General features: G+C 36.1%; 1 protein-coding gene across 1 annotated transcript in view; it reads left to right on the top strand.

The window, feature by feature from the left end:
• Positions 1–22,197, top strand: part of kst (spectrin beta chain, non-erythrocytic 5 kst) — a 687,893-nt gene that overhangs the window by 261,433 nt on the left and 404,263 nt on the right. Inside the window, exons 29-30 of the mRNA XM_090398802.1 lie at positions 4,577–4,704; positions 14,341–14,500. Coding sequence (XP_090254928.1) covers positions 4,577–4,704; positions 14,341–14,500 — 288 coding nt within the window. The remainder of the gene's footprint in view (positions 1–4,576; positions 4,705–14,340; positions 14,501–22,197) is intronic.

Below are 22,197 nucleotides of genomic sequence, written 5' to 3'. Positions count from 1 at the left end.
AAATAATTTTTCGTTAAATTGGGGAAGGGAGTAAAACAAGAAGACAGGATATTGTTGTTTGTGATAGATGGCATTGTGTGTAATTATGTAGAATGTGGACTGGCATTGTGCGGATAGAGGGTAAGTTGCATAAGGTGCCCTCCCACGATGAGTCCTGACTACTTGAAGGTATCATGTAATAGTGTTATTAATAGTTTTTCTCTTGGGATGTTATAATCTGCCTTGTCCAGATCTATAAAACTTTAATGCAGCTCATATTTTAGTATCTATTTTAATATTCTTCTTCTTTTTAAGGTTCACAAACCCTTAAGGTTCTTAGCTGCAAGCACCACAGTTCTCTATTTTAATAGAGAACTGTGGTGCTTGCAGCTAAGAACCTTAAATATTAGTTAAATATTAATATTAGTTAAATATTAATTTTTATGGCCATTTTTGCCTATTTTTGTTTAGGAGTACCTCTTTTTATAATGGGGTACTCCTAACAATTTTTACTCTCTTTTTACTTACTCAATTTTTAGGGCATTACTGATGTTTTAAAGACAGATACATGAAACATATATGGGAAGAATAATTCATTTCCAATTCACTGGTTGTCTTCTTATTGAGTGGCATCTAGCATATGGCAAAATACTTTTGTATTACTGCTGGGGTATGACTGAAAGGAGGGGGAAGATTGGAAATGTGCAGAGAGAGAGAGATGTGGGAGAATTGCAGGTGAGATAAGAGGGGTATGTGAATTTTAAAACCTGGATTTTAAGAGTGGACTTGCATCGTCTTCAGAGCTCGTGGGAAAAGTGGAGCTATCCTTAAAACCTGGGTTTTAAAATTCATATACCTCTTGCCTTACCTACAATTCTCCCACATCTCTCTATCTCCACATCCCCCCCCCCCCTTCATTCATACTTCAGCTGTAATACAAATGTAAATCACCATACCAGATGCCACTCAATAAGAAGACAACCAAGAACATCCTACATAGGCATGTCCAAAATGATTCTTCCCATATATGCTTCATGTATCTGTCTTTAAAACACCAGTAATGCTCTAAAAATTGAGTAAAAAGCCAATGACATTATAAAAGGTGGTACTCCTAAACAAAAATAGGCAAAGATAGCCATAAAAATTAATATTTATTTAGAGGAATAACATGAAAAATTTTCCAGAATTAAACCATAATTAAATATAAAATCTAAATTAAGTGAAATTATGAAACTATAGAAGTGATATAAATATATACTAATAAGCATTATTAATTAAATATGAAATTAAATGTGTATTATTTAATCTTAACATATCTTATTTTTTATTTTAAAAATATAAGTGTGATATAAATCCAAAAAAATTTTATGAATTTTCTTTTAAGATAATGGCTTTATCTTCATACTGTTCTCCTCAGAGTAGTTCTCTTGCAAGTTTCATGGCATTGTTGAAGACATTTGTTAGCCTTAGCATTGTATTTTGAACTGAGACAGTATAGCCTGTGTTCACCCTCTACCTTCCCAAATCATGATATCATGCAAAATCTTTTTATCCCTTCAATACCAATTCGAATTTTTTTTTTTGGGAGGAAAAAAAGTTAAATATTAAATTTGGGGAGTAAGAAAGGTGAAGAAAAAAGTGGTGCCATTATCTGCCAAAAGTTCTTATAAAAAAAGTAGAATGGAAGCATATATTCCCCGTTTAAATCTAAATTCTTATCCCTTAAGTTGAGCCTTGGTTCTCCAAAAGATGTGCCAAGGCTGTACAAATGAAGAACCAAGCATACTGCAACTGGCTAAATGTCCTCTGCCTTCTCTTTGCTATTTACACCAAAGCCCCAAACTGCTGCAAGAAAAATAGTGCATCAAAAACTGATTTTCAAAGAGCCAAAAGCAGGAAACTTGCATCATGCCCAAATAGCAGCCACACATTTTGGTCTCTTCTCTTGCCAAACCACTTGGCTACAATTTTTGCACAACAGTGTTCCAACAACTACAACTGCACCCAGATGGATCTATTATATTGTCACCCACAGAGAAAACTAATTTCTTAGCATCATAACTTTTTTCTCAAATGCCTGCATAAATGATTTTGGTAAATGTCCCCTAACATTTCCAATGCCTAGCACCTTTGACCTTTAATGAGAAGTGTCCCTTGGCCCTGACAGCAGTCCTTCAGTTGTCCTGAAAATTTGCACTCCAGTATTTACTCATATTCACCGTCACCTCTTTATGCACTCATACTCCACTGGCATTTAGTTCATATACGACCTGTTCCCAAGAAGGGTGACAGATCCTTACCATCGAGCTATCACCCAATCTCTCTCCTACTTTAGTCCTCTCCAAAGTAATGGAGAGAAGCATCAACACCTAACTTCTACTCCTACCTTGAAAGTACTCAACTAATAAATGATTTCCAGTACAGATTCCACAAATGTTGTTTAACAGGGGATCTGCTCTCCTATGTCACCCACCTCTGGATTAGTACCATGGAAAATTTTGGCAAACCCCAGGTGGTTGCTCTAGATAACTCCAAGGCTTTTGACCAGGTCTGGCACAAGGACCTGTTAAGTAAGCTTCAGTCATTCATTCTGTTCCATGACTTCTGCAGCTAGGTGGCTAGTTTTCTCACTGGATGCACATTGCACATGATGGTGGATGGTTCCCTATCTTCTAACTATGCAACAAATGAATCTTTCAGGGTTCTGTCCTCTCACCCATTCTGTTTCTTCTATACATCAGTGACCTGCTCCAATTGATCACTAATCCAGTACACAGTTTTGCTAATGACAGCATACTACAGTCCTCCTTCTCACTTGACAAACCTTGCGTCAATCAAACTACCACAACTCACAGAGCAACAACCTCTGGAAGCTTAAATTCTGATCTCCAAACCATTTTCTTCAATGGGACTCAGATAACCTTGTCAATTTCAATGCCTGCAAATCAGTTCTACCTTATTTCCCCCCCCCCCCCCAAAAAATAAATAAATAAAATAAAAATGAAAAGTAACCATATTCTACCAGCCTTACCTTTAACAACACCCAAATCTCTAGGCAAGATGAGATCCCTCTCTCTCTCTCTCTCTCCTTCGGGATTACCTTGACATCAGACTCTCTCTCTCTTGGCATAAACACATTACAACCATTGTCCCCTCAGCTTCCAAAAAATTAAGATTCCTCTTTCACTCAAAGCATTACTTTACCTCTGACCAGTTATTAACCCTGTATAAATGACAAATCTTACTATCCATTGAGTACTGCTCACATATCTGTGTAGGTGTCCCCCAAGAGCTCCCTTAAAACACTCAGTGTAATATATAAGAGAGCAAACAGACTGATTAATGACTCATCTCTTACCATCTCACTCCAACCACTTTCACACAGGCATTTAGTGTGTACTGCATGCATCTTCTATAAATACTTCCATGGTAAATGGTCATTGGAAAACTGTCATCAACAATTTCCCCTCTCTCTCTGTCTCTCTACCAAATCCATTGAAACACTCATCTATCACCTAGCATCCCTTCACAGTCCAACTCCATACTCATAGAAAGTTTTTCTTTCCCCTTCTTTATTTCTTCTGCTGCTGTATTCTGGAACAGTCTCCCACCTCCCATGTGTTTCCCAAGGAATTCAATGCACAGACCTTTAAATCCAGTGTGAACAAATTCCTCCTTTTCCAAAATCTCTTCCCATACACAATACTAACATACTGTAGGCTGACCAACTAACCTGTTGTGTATGGGCCCAACATAAAATAAAAACATATCTGTAATAAGATTCCTTTTGGCATGATCCAAATGAGTATTCTGATTAGCTAACTCGCAAGTGGTATTTCTGTTTTCATGGAGAGGTTCATTAGTTTGCCACATTTTCAACTTTTCTTCATTGATGAACATTGTTGGTTCATCATGATCAGCAGATGTTACCACTCTGCTTTTTATTTTGGAATACCAAACTAATTGCATGTTTGAGTTTTGCATTTTGAAAGAATAGATTTTAACAACTCAAAAAATTGCTTTGTGTTCTCTTGACTGATTTGCCTGTATGCAGGATGAAAAACTTGAGTTTCCAGGAGGAAAAACCAAGCCCCGCTACTACTATATGACATTGGCTAATCCACCTTCAATTGAAAAAGTCCATATAAAGATTCCTCTCATCACAATGAGAATTGGACTCATGCCTTTTCCAACAGAAAGCTGCAATATCCCATTGTTCTTCCAATTGTACTATGGAGGTGCTTTCTGTAACAGTTTTCCTAGTTTGAAGCAAAGTTTAGTTTTTTTTTCCTTTGAAGGCTGTCATTTTCTGATGGAGTGTAAATTATATGGGCACAAAACAATTTCATCTTTACAAAGTGTTAGTTCTCAATAATGCAGTCTGCACTTTAAAATTCAAAAAGTATGAAATCTTTAAGTGTTTCAACATACTTTATCTACATATAGCAAAAGGAACCTAGGGCTACTGACTATAGGAATGCTGTTTTGGGCAACCTAGCAGATTCCTGATCATATCTTATATAAGAAAAAAAAAAAAACATAGCAGCCAAAATCATAATTTATAGTAATAGTGTTTTAATTATATTTCTTATTGTAGCTTGCATGGGTCTCTAATGTAAAGCAAGCTCTGAATAGTGATGAACCTGCCAAAGATGTCACTACAGCTGAAAATTTATTAAAACACCATCAAGACCTTGGAGATGATATAAGAGCTCATGAAGATGAGTAAGTTAAAATCTTTTATTTTTATTATTATTTTTAATCAAGGTAATGTTATTATATATAAAAGTGATATAGATAGAGCTCATGAAAATGTAATACAGTAATGTGAAGTTTGAATAAAAAAGATTGTTATGCAAGAATATTTTAAGACAAAGCAATCAAAAAATATCTTTATGTATCATACATATGTAAACCATACAACATATTACATATACGAGGGGGGGGGCGACTGGAAAGTTCTGATAAACACTTAGAACAAAAATGATATTAAAGCAACTGATATAACCACAAGAAAGAACATATCTTAAAACCCTTTAACCTCCATGTTTCATCAAATTGTAATAATTTGTTCTAGGTGTTTATCAGAACTTTCCAGACCCCACCCCGTCATAATCCTCATGCTATTCTTATGAAGTACGTATGCTATATATAGCAGACACACAAATTCTTGCATTGTGTTAATGTTTTTCCTATGCATGTGAAAATTCCCTCCCCCCTTATAGTAACATCTAAATGATCAAGAACATCAAGGGATAAAGTAAGCAGAGTGTGGGTGAAAAGGAAAGAGCATGACTGGTGATAACTTCTTCTTCCTAACATGGATTTTAGGCCAGGTGGCCTGTTCCGGTCTCATGCAATCTCTTTCTTGGTCTTCTGATTCTTCTTTTTCCACTTATTTTATATCTGTATAATATTTTTGGTAGTCTGCTGTTGTCCATTCAATTTAAATGTTCTATCCATTTTTGTTTATAGTGTCTTATGTAGTAATTAATTGGTTTTATATTCAGGGATTGTAAAATTTCTTCATTTGTTTTATGGTACCACTTGGTATATCCAGCTGTTTTTCTAAGAAACCTCATTTCTGCTGTTTGAATTCGTTTTTCATCTTTAGCAATGAAGCAAATTTATAGTTTGCTTAATTTCCATTAGAGTAGGTATCTATTTTAATGATTAATAAAAATAGCAATATGAGGCACATCCAGAAAGTAAGGTCCATTCAGAATTTACCACCAAATAAGATATGGGAGAGGGGTCACGCATGCATGGTAGTAGCATAGTCAGTAATAATGAGTGCTGAACTCTTTAATAAAACTCTTTGATAAAAAAAAAATCCCGCTGGTTGTGAGGTTCGCCATGTGATATGGTTTTTGTTGGCAGAAAACAATAGTGCTGCAGAAATTCATGGACAACTCTGTAATGTTTATGGGCCTAATGTAATGAGTGGCAGTAAGGTTATGCAATGGTTTTTTTTTTATAAGAGTACAACAATGTTACGATGAAGAGCAAGTGTCATGACTGACGATTTGGTGGAAACAGTGAAACAAAAATTAATTGTGGTTCTTACCTGAAGAAAATCAATGAGCAAGACCTCTTTTCAGTCTCAGAAGACAGTGGCCATCATTTTTTGACCGATGGTGCCTGTTTGAATTTTTGTGCTTTCAGAGATGATGAATGGTGCCAGTGCATTGATTGATTGTTGTTTTGACTCAACGTTTGTGTACAAAATCCACGTTTTGTCACAATATGAGAAAGAACTTCATCTCATTTATTTTTTTAACACTCCAAAAATTTTTGAGCTGATCCCATTTGTGGCTATTTATGCACATCAGTCAGCAATTTTGGGATCCATCTGGAACCCAATTTCTTATACCCAGCTTTTTTTTTCTCACAATTTCATGAATGACTGAGTGTGAAACTTCTGGGAATTCAAAATAAAGTTCCATAATTGTGAAATGGCGATTCTCGTGAATTTTCATTTTCACTGTTTTCACCAAATTGTCTGTTACCACACTTTGCTGGCTACTGCATTCTTTATCGTGAACATTGTTGCAACCTTCTTTAAACAAATGACATCATTGCCTAACTCTACAGTCACTCATTATGTTAGGCCCTTAAACCTTACACAGTTGTCAGTGAATTTCTACAGAACTAATGTTTTCTGCCAACAAAAATGGTATCACACAAACTTCACAACTGACAGGATTTTTTTATCACAGCACTCATGATAAATTATTTGTGGAAACAAACGATAATGGAATGAAAGTAAAATGGTCAACAGCTAGCTAATGAGTCACTATGCTAATACATAAGCACAATCCCTCTCCCATATCTTATTTACTAGTAAATTCTGAATGGACCATACTTTCTGCTCACACGTTTATCATGGACCTACCTTGGTAGCATAAACTTCTTCTAGATGTAAGGAACAGTATGCAAACTGGATTAACTGTGTAGTATGGGGTAGGTTACCTTTAAAATAGGATAAATATATATTTTTTTTTTTTTTGAAAAAATGTAATAAGAAGACTTGGAGATATGAAAAAGTAATGAATAAACTTGGGATGTTTATTCATTACTTTTTTTGCTAGGTTTAAAACCATTATATATAATTCATTATAGGTTTAAAACCTAGTTTAGAAGCATGTTTTATGAAAAAAAGAATAAAATAAAAGAAAGTATGTGCAAGATACAAAAGTACTGAATAAACACCCAAGATGTAAATAATGAGTAATCCGAGATATAAAAAGTAATGTATAAAATCCAAGCTTTAAAAATGCATAAAACCTAGTTTAGAAGAATGCCTTACGATAAAAAGAATAAAACAAAAGAAAGTATGTGCAAGTTTTGAACAAGAAATGGATGACTGGTATGAAAGTAATCATGATATTAATATTTACTTTATGGGTTGAGAGCCATTTCGAATGTGGTCTTTTTCATAAATGTGGAAGCAGAAAGGTTGAAAGCACTCCCTATATAGTTTACATCAGTGGACATGGATCATTCTGTTTGTTTGCTCAAAAGTTTTGTATTCATTTTTATGTGAGGAGCTGCCCATCTTCTGAAATGATGTAAGGATGGTGGACATTAATGCTGTTGCAATATGTCTTGATAGCTGCTGATTCTTTTCTTCATACTTTAGTTTCATTGATTGAAAGTCAAGGATGCTGTCCTTTTCCATTCAACGAACACGGTTGTGTTTGATGGCATTGAGTGGCAATTTGGAATTTTTATTGGTATGTTTTTTATTGTTTTGTAATTTTATAAAGATTATCAGGAGTGGGAACCCAGCAGTCATGAAAGTGTTCATATAGATGTGAACCTAGACTTCTGAAGGTAGAATGGATGTAAAAAGAAGTGCAGTTTGATTGGCATGGGAAGCAATAAACAATATTGTAATGTTGGAGTATTTCTTGGTCTGTTTGTTTTTACACTGATTTGAGATAATTTTTCATAGGCATTTCATTGTGGGAAAACTTTTCACAGGGAAAATTCACTGCAGGAAAATCTTCATCAGAAAATTTATTGCAGAGAGTATTCTTTGCAGGCAAAATTCATTGCAGAGAAATTTTTTGCCAGAAAATTCATCATGGAAAATATTATTTTCAGGGAAAATTCATCATGGAAAATATTATTTTCAGGGAAAATTCATCACGAGAAAATTCTTTGCCAGAAAATTCATCACATGGAAAATTTTTTTACAAGAAAATTGAAATATTGTAATCATACACATATATGAAAAACGAATGCAAAACAAGAAATATTTTAGAAACTATAGCTTCTTTCTTTATTTCTGTATTTTGGAACTGACTTCACTTTTTAGTGAAGTCAGTTCCAGTGCACATATAGTGCACTGGAACTTTTTTAGTGCACATTTGTTAAGACTATATGTAATTATATTAAGGAAAGTGATGGTGAAATTATATAAATCCTTCATCATCATCGAATTCCTGACATGTACCTCAAGGGGTGTACAGGATACGATAGTACTACATGAAAAATTTACATCATTACTAACTTCCTATCTACAATTTTCCTCCAAATCAGTCTGTTACCTGTCAAGACTTCAACATTATCAGATCTTATGTTTCTATCTTCTAAGGCACTTTTTACCATGTCAATCCACCTATATCTTGGTCTTCCTCTGGGTCTTTTTCCTGCCAACCTGGCAAAGAACACTTGTTTTGCTAATGTTTCCTCTCCCATTCTATTTAAGTGACCATACCACCTGAGATTAGCTCTGCTAACACATTCCTGGATGCTGACAATGTCAAGTTCTTTCCTAATATCCTTGTTTTTTAATAAGATACTGCCATTGATGCCATCTGTTCATGCCCTAATCTTTCTCAGGACTCTCATATCTGCAGTCTTTAGTCTTTTGTCAAGTGTTTTACTTCTAACCTAGCTCTCAGATCCATAAGTTAAAATTGGTTTGAACCAGTGCTTTTTTTCTGGAAAAAAAAGGTGCCAGTGCTCACCATGAAGATGTTATTAGAGCAACTTTCACGCTTTTAACATATTCTCTGATATACCCTCGTCATCTCACTTTGTGCGCTGCACTCTCCTTATGATCATATCTGAAAAAAGATTTATATGATCATATAAATCTTTTTTCTTAATGACATTAACTGTTGTTTGCAAGAGTCTCTAAAATGACTGATTTTACCATTTGACTACTCTGCTGAAATTTTCATTCCCATGTGTTTATCGACAACAAGACTTCCGACATCACAACACACTTTGCAGCCCAACATTTTATTCTTGATATACAGCCATTTGTTTCTCTCGCAGAAGTCATTTTTCTGCAAAAATGTCCAACATTCGGGCCAATCATTATCAGAAGCTGCTTCCTTTTGACCACGTGGATCTTCATCTTGGATTCGTGATTCTCTTCACCAAGTGTATTTTCGGTACTAGTTTTCTGTTTTACAGGATCACAGGTAGATTCAACAATTTCTGCTTCTTCAGCCTTACTTATTTTACTCATTTTAAACAATGATTGCACTGATTTAACTTAGATTACTTCAAAACTCACGTGAACACCTGCCTGTTGCAGGGTGAATATAGAATTGATAAACTGATATTGGAAGCAATCAGAAGTGATCACAACTTCCTGTTTCTGGTTACGTACCAACCTATGAAACAGGAAAGCAGGGTACCAACTTATGAGTAATCAAAACTGAAAATTCAATTCGTGAACACAGTACCACCTACTGGAATATTTATAATACATTTTGCTGTCAATAAATCGCAAATTTTTAGAAACTTAAGAAAAAAAGTGCCGGTACTGCATACCACCAGGAAAAAAGCACTGGTTTGAATACTGTCTTGTATCCTTTCATGGTGTAAATATTAAATCAGTTTAAAGCAAAATTCCCATGGGACTGAAACACTAACTTCACCTCAAAAAATATGGTATGTGCACGCAGGCACTAACAAAAGCAAATGAGGAAGAAGGCAAGAAACTAATCTTGTTCCTAAAGTCCTAATGGTGCCCTCTGGTGGGCTAATTTTGTTGTCTTGGCCGTTGGGCTGAAGTTCTCATAATGTAAGTCTCCCAAATTTGGGGTAGTTTCATGCACCCAAATTTGTTGAAGTTTGGAACATTTTTTAGAGCTGCTAATGATTCCTTGAATAATATTTCGTACTTAAACTTGCTGTAGTGTATTATTTTAGTTTTCTTCCAGCGAATTTTATGGTGGGTATCTAAGGCATGGTCTGCCAGCCCAGAGTTGCTGTACGGGTGAAACCGGATGTAGTCTTTGTGTTCTGAAATCCTGATATTTGCTGTCCTGCCTGTTTGGCCAAAGTAGGACAATTTGCAGCTGCAAGGGACCTGGTATACACCAGGTAGGTCTAGGGGAAGTGGTTCGTCTTTGGTAGAGCGGATAAGGGATGCCAACTTTTTATATAGTCTGTAACAAGAAGTAAGGTCATATTTTTTTGAGGATATTGGTTATTTTCTCAGAGGTGCCCTGGATGTAGGAGATGGTGATAGATTTGGTGTAATCTTTATTGTGGAGGGGGGGGGGGAATTGTGGTTTACTGGTTTTAGTATTTTTTTGATTTTTTGGGGGTTATAGCCATTGGCTAAGAAAGTGTTGAGGATGTGGTTTAGTTCAGTGGTTAGGGCCTTGTCATCTGGCAGGTTAATTTTGCCCTGTTATATAGTGCTTTTATAATGCTGTATTGTTGTGAGGGGGGGGGGGGGGGTGGGATTGCTGGTGAATGTATCTGCCAGTATGGATGGGTTTTCTGTAAACAGAGAAAACCAAAGATCTATCAAGCTGGCGAGCGATTAAAGTGTCTAGGAAGGGGAGGGGTGTTGTTTTCCCCTTTTTCTAAGGTGAACTGGACTTTGGAGTGTTCATTGTTTAAGTGTGTTAGGAAGGAGTGGAGTGTATCTGAGCCATGTGGCCAAATAGCGAACACATCATCCACGTATCGAAGCCAAATAGTGGGTTTTTGTGGGGCGGAGTTTAAGGCTTTCTCTTCAAAGGTCTCCATAAAGAAATTGGCCAAGGGTGGGGAAAGTGGTGAACCCATGGATGTCCCCTCTATCTGTTTGTAGAATTTTCCTTGCCAAACGAAATAGCCTGAGTTCATTGTGAACTGAAATAGGGCTGTGATATTGGGAAGAAACTTGGCTTGGATGAGTTCTAGGGTTTCTTTGAGTGGGACATTAGTGAATAGGGAGGAGACATCAAAACTGACCATTATGTCAGTGTATTGGAGTGAGAGGTTTTCTATACTGACTTTAAAGTGGGCTGAGTTTTTTATGTGTGATGGTGTGTTGCTAGTATAGTGTGTGAGCGTTTTGGCTAAATGTTTGGCTAATTTATATGTGGGGGAATCAATGCCATTCACTATGGGACGTAATGGCACATTTTGTTTATGTATTTTTGGGAGTCCATATAATCGGGGGGGGGGTTTAGAGTTATAAGGTTTTAGTTTGTTAGTGACTTCCACAGGCCAAGAAGTGACTTTCTTAAGTAGTCTGTGGAAAGTTCTAATCTGAGAGCTGATAGGATTATATTCAACAGGGAGGTAAGTAGTACGGTCTAGTACTAAAGCATTAAGCTTACCTTTGTGGTCCTTTTGATTGAGCACCACAGTGGCGTTTCCCTTATCCGCTTTGGTGATTACTATTTTTTTGTTTTTCTTCATTTCTAGTAGGGCTGCATATTCGTCTTTGGATAAGTTGGTTTTTGGAGATTTTGCTATGGTGAGAACACCAGCTACATCCAGTCTGACGTTGTTGCCGATATGGTTAGGAAGGTTGCAAATCCCACATTCTATTTGGATCATGATTTCCTCGGCAGGTATTCTTTTAGGAGCTAGGGTGAAATTGTGGCCATGTGAAAGTGTGGTGAGTGCTTCAGGCTTTAAAACTATGGACGAGAGGTTGACTACAGTGTTGAGTGGTGGCTGTGGTAAAGAAGTAAATTCTTTATCAGGTTTTCGTATTTTTTCAAGTGCTGACTACATATTTTTTGAATTCTTTTCTTGCAGTGCATGAGACGTCATAAAGAATCGTCCAAAGATCATGGCCACGCGTATCTGAAAGCTCTTCCTCTGAACGTTGCCATTGCCAAAATATATAGAATTAAAGGCAACTTTCATTAAAGTTGCCTTTAATTAATATCCTTCATATGCATTGTTAATTCTGTAAGCTAATTACCAGTTATGTATGACCAATGTATAAGCCTTGCTACTAGAACTAACTTCACCTCATTTCCCAGTACTTGTATTTTATGAAACAAAGAAAGTTTAAAATTAATATTTGATAATATTTTTTCTTCTTGACTGAAAAAAAAAATGCCTAAATGTATTCTCCCAAAGGGAAATACATAATTAGTTAATTATCTTGCAAACAGTTCAAAAATAAATTTTAATCAGAAATATCTGTTGTCGGAATTGTTGGCTAAATAGGTGGAATAGTTGGCTTGGTTGGCTGAGTGGTTAACATACCTGCTTTATAACCATATAGTTAATTAATTCTCACAGTAGAATAATTACCTATGTATTTCTAAGAGCATGTATACTTTTTTTTTCATTCAAGAAGACAAATATTATTGAATATTAATTTTTAAATGTCTTCATTTTATAAAATGCTAATAATGGGGAAATAGGGTGGATATTAGTGTTTCATTTGCAGATGTGAATTTTGCTTTAAGCTGATTTATACCATGAAAGAATTTATGTAATTTTACTGTTATTTTCTTTAATATAATTTACTCAGAGGTGCACATATAGTGTTACACTATTCCCTCTAAAACAATAATAGCCTTCAAAATCTCTTTGCTATGCAGGAAAAGTGGAGTGACTTCCAAAATATATAGATATCCTATAATTGAAAGTACCTGATTTTTTGAATTAGTTCAGTAATTTTAAAAAAAAAAAAAATCACACTTGCACGAGTGTCTTAAGTGCATAGAAAAATAGTGAAAGGTTACAAAAATAAATAAACTTTCTTAAGTTTGGTTCTCTTACTCCCTATCCACTATATGACACTTTTGTAAATATTAATATCTCATCTATAGACTGTGTAGTATCTAAGTAAGAAAAAACATAAATATTTTAAGAAATAAATAGAAATTAGGGAACTCGCCAATCATTAAAATACAAAATATTAATTTCACTTTATGCAGAATAAAAATATAAAAAAAGTTAAATATAATTCAATGAATAATACAGAAAGAAACTATATTTTCTACAACATCTCTTGTTTTGCTTTTATTTTTCATACATGTGTATTGTTATAATATTTAAATTTTCCCTGTGAAGAATATTCTCTGCAAAGAATTTTCCCATGGTGAACTGGTGAACTGGCTGCGAAGCATTGTGTGGATACAATAGACTCATCGAGTTCCTTGCAAATAATATCCTTTCCTGTGCACAGTCTTTATCCAGTTCTTTATGTTGTTCTGTAACTATTGTATAAAATGAAGATGTGTAATTTTGATGTTCAGTTGTGCTAGATTTCCAGTTTTATTGGAATTAAGGGAAATGAGACTGCCCATGCAGCTGCTAGGTCAGCTTTTCCACATACTGTTTGTCAGTCCTGTATACAGACTACAGATAATATATAAGTCAAAACTCATTAATAAATGGTAGTCCTTGGCAAGAAGCAGCACAGACAAATAAATTGGGATTAATCCTGAATTAAGCATTGGCAGCATAGAAAAGTCTAATCAACATAGAAATAGAAAAGAGGAATTTGTTCTTACTAGGCTCCATTGTAAGTCACATTCATCTTGCGCATTCTTATTTGTTGAGGGATGATGACCTACTTATATGTGAACAATGCAACATTCATTCTTACCAATTTGGTATGTTCTGGCAGATTGCCAGCACTTCACTCAAAAAAGAAATAATTTTTTTTTATTAATTTGGCTGAGCCATATACACTGAGGCAATGTTGTCAGACTTCGGAAAATTGCATGAAGTTTTTAATTTTTTATAGAGACATAATTTATACAAACACATTGAATCATAAATGCTATTTATGTGTAGATACAGCATTGCTTAATTTTTAAAATTTGTTTTTTCTGCATATTATTTACTGGTTTCCTATTTATTTTTTATTACTTTGTATACAGCTATAGCTTTTGAAATGTCACAATATGACTTTACTTTTGTTGTACCAATAAACCACATTCTGAAAATTCTGTTTGACTTTTGGGCAGATATATTTTGTTCCATTTATCATTAGGGGAAAAAGCAGTATCTCCACAAAGAAAGTGTGTTACATTTATAATTTGTTTATCTGGTTATATCTATTGCTTCTGTATTACTTTTGGTGTTGCAGATGAGTTCAGTTACATTTCAGTATAATTTTCTTTTTTAATTTTATTTGAGATTTTCTGATATTCAAGAGCTGGGAAGGAAACTATTTAGAAAAAACCCAGAAGGAGATGAAACTCATGGCACTCTAGTGCAGTTGCAGGAAGAGCAAGAAGCAATACACAGAGGATGGCAGGAGAAAGGAGATTGGCTCCGACAGTGTATGGATTTACAGGTAATTTTCATAATTTTCACTATACTTGAAATTGTTCTGTTTTTTAATTTGAATCGGAAATTATTGTGTATGCACAATGTTTATTTTATGCATTAACAACTTCATATTAAAATGAAAAGAACATTATGAGATTTTGAATTCCAGGTACATGCATGCATTTACAGCTTGGAGGTTAAGAAAATATTTAATAATAAGAAAATATAATTATTTATTTATTACTTGTCTTCTTTGTTTTTAAAAAAAATTTGGAATTAAGACGCAAAGAAAAATGCATAATACGTAATCCTCTCCCCCCCCATTTTACTCTGTAACATGCCAGTGTCCTAAATAAATCTAAGTTTGATTCATGTAAAATGGAATCTAATGCTAAAAGATAATTACCAGTGGCAACATGCAATGGAAAGAACATGAGGTTCAGGGATACTGTATCCAGTCATGGCATCAGAGAACTTAGGAGTAACCAATGAGGCCACACACTCTCTGTTTGGGAATAGCAATCATATCTAGGAGACTGCAAGACATGCAGAATTTTCTGTTAAAAGGAGTGTATGTCAAATTAATTACAAAGCAGGTGATTATGACAAACTGAGGAATCATCTTAGAGCAGTACTATGAGAATTTGGAGGAGAAGAGTTGTTAGCAGTACATGGGAGATGGTCCTCTTAAGAGGTGTTTGAAGACAGCATTATTCAAATTGCTAGGAGTTAGATGAATGAATAGTATCATTAAGTGGGAGTTGCAGAAAAAGTTGTAGAGGAAATATAAAGAAAATATAAAGAAAGAATGTAAAGATATATGATCAGCAAACCCATGAGCAGTTTCAGCAAGACACAGACAAGAAGAGTGATTTTGTATGGTAAGGAAGGCCAAAGAAGATATGGTATGAAGGTCAGCAATAAAAAGACAAAGACAATGAAAATAGGCAGAATCATTGAAAATGTCAACTGTGTTGTGAATGGAGAACCTGTGGAACAAGTAAAACATTTCAGCTACTTAGGCACAATTTTTACTGAAGATGGTAAACTAAATATAGAAATAGACAACAGAATCAGCAAAGCTGGTATCGTGGGAAGTCAATTGAATAAATTCATATGGAATAAGAAAGAAATTAGTCGGAACACTAAATTAGCTGTATACAAGACTGTGTTCAAACCAATTTTAACTTATGGATCTGAGAGCTGGGTCAGAAGTAAAACACTTGACCAAAGACTAGAGACCGCAGATATGAGAGTTCTGAGAAAGATTAGAGGCGTGAACAGATGGCATCAATGGCAATATCATATTAAAAATGAGGATATTAGGAAAGAACTTGACATTGTCAGCATCCAGGAATGCGTTAGCAGAGCTAATCTCAGATGGTATGGTCACTTAAATAGAATGGGAGAGGAAAGATTAGCAAAACAAGTGTTCTCTGCCAGGTTGGCAGGAAAACGACCCAGAGGAAGACCAAGATATAGGTGGATTGATACGGTACAAAGTGCCTTAGACGATAGAAATATAAGATCTGATAATGTTGAAGTCTTGACAAGTAACAGACTGATTTGGAGGAAAATTGTAGATAGGAAGTTAGTAATGATGTAATTTTTTCATGTAGTACTGTCATATCCTGTACACCCCTTGAGGGTACATGGCAGGAATTTGATGATGATGATGATGATGAGGAAGGCCAAAGCCAATTATGAGAGGAGCTAGTTGATGGTGCCAGAAGAAATCCCAAATATTTCTTTTATTATGTGGCAATTAAAAGGCAGAATGATTTTGGGAGGTAGGCTTTGAGTATTGTGGTAGGGAAGTCACAGAAGTAAACAAAATAGTTGAGTTACTGAGTGATCATTTTGTAAGTGTACAATCCAGGTAGAGATATTCCAGTGCTAAATGCAAATGTAACATTGACTGATTGGAGAATAAAGGTAGAAGAATTGGAGGTGCTTATGATAGTGCAGACCTCAATGTGAAACAGCTATGGTATCAAGTGGTATACCAGCCCATGTGTTATGGAAATTGGCACCACCTCTGACCAAGTTGTTTATTTGAAACTCAGTTCTGGGAAGGTGCCAAGGGGGTAGTATGAGGGTAAGACAGTTACACTGCATAAAGGAGGCTCCAAGGCAGAAGTTGCAAATTATAGGCCAATCATTATCTTAATAGTGGTGGCTGAGGTATTTGAGAAGTTGGTAACACACAGAATTCAGGGTTGGGTAGACTGGTTAGAAATATGATACTTTATAAGGGGAGGGGGAAGCATGATTTTGTGAAAGTTTGGTTATGCTGTAGTAATTTGCTTAATTTTTATAATAAAGTGACACTTGATTTGGATAAAGGAAATGGGTGTTAAGTGGTACTGCTGAACTTTGCAAAGGCATTTGACAGGATTGTATGTTGAACTCTGTTGCATAAAGTGGAGCAAATGGGAATGGATATGAAGCTGGTGATTTAGAAATGTTGCTAATGAATAGTTATCAAAGAGTAGTGGGGGGGGGTTGAGTCTGGGAGGAAGCAGGTGACTGAACTTTGCTTTTAATTTGTATATGTCAATGATATAGAAAATGATTTAAGAAAAAATATTCTGTTTTTTGCTGATGATGCCAAGCTGGGAAGATTAATAGTCAATGAAGATGATGTAGAGATCCTGCAAAATGACTTTAAATAGACTGGCAGTATGGACAAAGGTAGGCTCCCAGTTTAACGTAGGCAAATGTAAGGTGATGCACTTTGGGAAGAAGAAGAGCTCAGATGTGATTTGGTGTCATCAGTTTTTTGTGGGTAGGGAGTTGAAATTTAGAGGGTATATTGCAAAACTGGCCAAAACAACACATCAGATTATGTGTTAGTATAAGAACACACTAACAAGCTGGATAGGGAGGTTATTATTTCCCTTTGAGGCTTTAATAAAATCACATGTAGGACTACTGCACACAAATCTAGTCACCTGGATTCTGATAGGATGATCCAGAGGTCAGTGACCAAGATTGTGGCAGGTCTATGAAATGCTTCCTATGAGGATAGAGGAAAAATAGCTAATAGGCAAATATGAGAGGACATGATAGAAGCACGTGAGTTATCAAAAGGGGTTTATGAGATTAATATTGAAAATTTTTTCAGTACTTGGCAGGAAGGGAATGAACAAGGTATCACTCCTGGAAATTGTGTAAGCGTGTGGTAAGTAAGGTTGTTAGGACTATATTTTTTTATTGCTTTTTTGGTGGGATTGGTTGCCGGAGGTGGTTGTGAATGCTGTATCAGTGAATGAATTCAAGGAGAGGTATGCTAAGTACAGCTGACTCTTGAAAAATGCAGGTTTGAACTGCACCAGTCCGCTTATTATTATTATGTGATACTTCCAGGTAGTCCAAGGGACTCATCGAGGGAGGGCACCTACTCTACAACTGTCTCCACCACTCAATCCACTAACTACAAAATGAACCACAACTACACCAACACCATCTACCACCATTACATGTGGATTTTTTTAAAATAAATATATTGGAAAATTTTTTTGAGATTTGTAACAATTTGAAAAAACTCAGACGAACTGTGTAGCCTAGAAATATCAAAAACATTAAAAAAACATTAAAAAAAAAAAGAAGAAAGTACAATGCTTATATTAAAGTCATGTGGTATCAAAGAAACTAAGAAAGCTATGCTTTTGAAATACCTATGGCAGTGCAAACTAAAGGATAATATGTGCTTTTCTCTTTCTATTTATGCAGTGTTAGCAGAATAGAGTACTAAATTTTTAGAATGTTTGCATTGATAATAGCAGCGACAGCAGTTGTAACAAACATACAGTTAGACTTGAAATATTTGTCACTTAATTATGCTTAAGTCAGCATTATGATGTTAGAAAATGAGCGAGTTTAATAGAATTTAGTGGCTCGAAAGCAGTATTTTGCATCATCCATTCTGAAAAAGTTGTTGCTGCTACAGTATATGGAGCATGTGTTACACTGTGAAAAATTATGTTAATAGTGATGATTTCCTGTATTTAATGCCTAGTTCTCAAGAATAAGTGGGAATTCCCCCCCCCCCCCCGAAATTTATACACTTATGAAGGAGAGTTCTTTCAATGACATCTTAAAAAAAAGCATGGAAGGATCTCGAAGATATGACAACTTTTTGAAAGTGACAACTTTGAAAAGAAGTAAAAAGAATAGAAGTAGAAGATTTCTAAGTTGCATCATTTGAGTTTGGAGAGAGCACATCGAGTGAATGGTATCAGTGGAACTAGCTGTAGATCCAGAAATGAGTTGTTGTGTATGTATACCAATGCTAGAAGCATAAGAAACAAGGCGGATGAAATGGTTGCACTAATTGTGTCTGTGTACCCAGAGATTGTTGGAATAAGTGAGACATGGTTAGATGAGGACGACATCCTGACAGGAATAGAGATGGAAAGGTATGATGTGTTTTCGTGAGGATAGAAGGGATAAAAAGGGAGGGGGAGTGCTATTGATGATAGAGAAAGAGTTATGTCCATACAAGGTAGAGATGCAAGAGGGAAATAGGGCCAGTGGTTTTGAGGCAGTATGGTGTGAGATAGAGGTGAATAGAATCAAATACTTGGTGGGATGTTGTTATAGACCTGGTAATGTGGATGGTGGTGATAGTGAAATGTATAGTCAAATAAGCCAAGCAAATAAGAAAAGGGTGATCATTATGGGTGATTTTAATTATGGCAATATAGACTGGAATGAAGAGATAGCGACTGGAAGTAAAGAAAATGAGTTTCTTGAGTTTTTGAGGGATAACTACCTCAGACAGTATGTAACAGAGGGCACACGAGGATTAAGGGTCTTGGATTTGGTCATCTCATCGGAGGATGTAATTATAAATGAGGTGTCAAATCATCCACCAATTGGTGAAAGTGACCATGAGGTGATTACCTGGGTGGTTGCCAGCAGTGCAAGGACCCCTGTGAAAAAAGGGTATATGTGGAACTACAAGGGGGGTGATTATGAAGAGCTCAGGAGACAGCTTGCAGATGTAGCATGGAATGAGGAGTTAGCTGGAAAAGAGATCAATGCAGCTTGGGGGATTTTCAAAAATTATTTAGTAGATGCAATGTCTAAATGTATACCACGGGTGAGAAGGTTAAATAAGGTAGGTGTGAGATGGATGAATAAAGAGATTAAGCATGCAATACAGAAAAAAAAGGCATTGTGGAGACAGCATAAGAGAAGTGGAAGTAACCAATTTCATGAGGTCTACAAAGACCAGGCAAGGAGGGTGACTTGGTTGGTGAGAGTAGCTAAAGAGAGGTATGAACAACAGTTAGCTAATGAAGCCAAAAAGAATCCTAGGGAGTTCTTTCGATATGTAGCCAGCAAAAGAAAGAATGATTATGGAAGGATGACATTGATTGGAGGAAATGGTATAAAGACAGCTGTTGCAGAATGTGTTGTGGAGATACTTAATGAGCAATTCATAAAGATCTTTCAATCTTGTGAATGTGACTTCATGGGGAGGAGAGACTGACTGTAAGTGAGCAAGAGGTGTTTGGGGATTTGAGTAAACTGGATGTAAATAAGGCTGTGGGACTTGATAATATATCACCACGTATTCTGAAGGAGTGTGCTAGAGAGTTGACACCTGCCTTGACATATTTTTTTAATACGAGTCTTGCACTTGGGCAAGTTCCTAAAGAGTGGAAGGAGGGTAAGATTGTGCCACTTCATAAAGGAGGTGATCGAACTCAAGCATCAAACTATAGGCCTATCCGTGTGTCAGGTGTTGTGGTTAAGTTGTTGGAGAAGCTTGTGAGAACTAGGATCCAGAGTTGGGTTGACAACAATGGTATAATCTTTGATGGACAGCATGGATTTGCTAAAGGGAGGTCATGTTTTAGTAATCTACTTACTTATTACAATAAAGTGACTGCTTCCTTGGACAGAGGAGAAGGATACACAGTAATATACTTGGATTTCGCAAAAGCTTTTGATAGAGTACCTCATGATAAGTTGACAGTCAAACTAGAGCAGATGGGGTTGGATATTATAATAGTGCATTGGATTGGAGACTGGCTATCTGATAGGTATCAACAAGTTGTGTATGGGGGTTGCAATATCCAGGAAAAGGAAAGTCACTAGTGGAGTGCCTCAGGGGTCTGTTTTAGGGCCATTACTATTTAACTTATATATTAATGATATTGGCGAAGATTTGGATGGAGATATTCAGTTGTTTGCAGATGATGCAAAGTCGGGACGAACCATAAAGAGTAGTGAAGATGTTGTGGCCTTGCAAGAAGACTTGAATAAATTGAGTGATTGGGCAAGCAAATGGGGATGTGAGTTCAATGCTGCAAAATGTAAGGTTTTAAAATTTGGAAAACAAAGATGGGATGCAGAATTTATGCTTGGTGAGAATATATTGTTGGAAGTAGAGGAAATAAGAGATCTGGGGGTGATAGTGGATAAGGATCTAAAATTTAGGGGACACATCGCCAAAATTGTGAAGACAACATAAAGACTTCTGGGAATGATGTGGAGGACACTGACATGTAGAAGTAGGGAGATACTTGTTCCAATGTATAAGGCTTTGATTAGGCCACACTTGGACTATTGTGCCCAGATTTGGTCACCGGGTTTTCAGAAGGATGAAGAGATGTTGGAAAGGGTCCAAAGGCGAATGACTAAGGTAGTTTCTGACCTCTGGAATGTTGAGTATGAGGAAAGATTGAAAAGATGTAATTTGCAGAGTTTCGTGGAGAGAAGGAAGAGGGGAGATATGATAGAGACCTACAAGTTGGTGAGGGGTTGTTATAGGATCAATGGTGGAGAAGTTCTACAGAGAATAGTGGGAGATCAGGGGAGAACCAGAGGTCATCCCTGGAAACTGTATAAGGAGGGTGTGAGTAGGGGAGTGAGAGGCAGGTTTTTTTCGTGCAGAGTTGTGAGTGATTGGAATGCCTTGCCTGAGAGCGTGGTGTCTGCAAGTAGTTTGAATGTGTTTAAGACACGGTATGATGAGATGTGTGTGTAAGATAAAAGGACCTCCTAGATGAGTCTTTGACACCGTGAGGTCTTGTTTTAATAATAATAATAATAATAATATTAGGTTATTGGATTGGGGTGATTGGCTCTCTGATATTACTCCCTGATACTGCTTCCTCATATATATATATATATATATATATATATCAGAGTTGTATATGAGGAAGCAGTATCAGGGAGTAAGAAGGTTACAAGTGAAGTTCCACAGGGTTCAGTTCTGGGTCCATTGCTGTTCAATCTTTATATCAATGATATTGTCACAAGACCACAGGGAGATGTTCAGTTGTTTTGCAGATGATGTGAAACTTGGGAGGGTTATTAGTAATAGTGCTGATGTTTTGGCTCTTCAAGAGGATTTGAATAGTGAAGGGTGGACAAAGGCATGGGGATGTCAGTTTAATGCAACTAAATGTAAGGTTTAAAATTTGGGATCCACAGAAGGGATGTTTCATACTCACTTGGTAGAGTTATACTGGAAGATGTGGAGAAAGCAAGGGATCTTGAGGGTGATTGGCAATAGAGCTTTAAAGTTCCAAGGTCATGTTGCAAAGGTTGTGAAGACATCTCAGGTTGAGGAGAACATTGACCATGAGAGATAAAAGTGTGCTGGTCCTATTGTTTAAAGCTTTGATCAGACCACACTGGATTTCTATGCTTAGATCTGGTCATTAGATTTTGAAGGGGATGAAGTAACGTTTGAGAGCGTGC

The sequence above is a fragment of the Typopeltis vanoorti genome, chromosome 10 (assembly GCF_054136105.1).
Source record: "Typopeltis vanoorti isolate ZY-2024b chromosome 10, IOZ_Tvanoo_1.0, whole genome shotgun sequence".
NCBI classification, from domain to species: domain Eukaryota; kingdom Metazoa; phylum Arthropoda; class Arachnida; order Uropygi; family Thelyphonidae; genus Typopeltis; species Typopeltis vanoorti.
The sequence above is the reverse complement of the archived record's forward strand: the minus strand, read 5'-3'. Positions and strand labels throughout refer to the sequence as shown.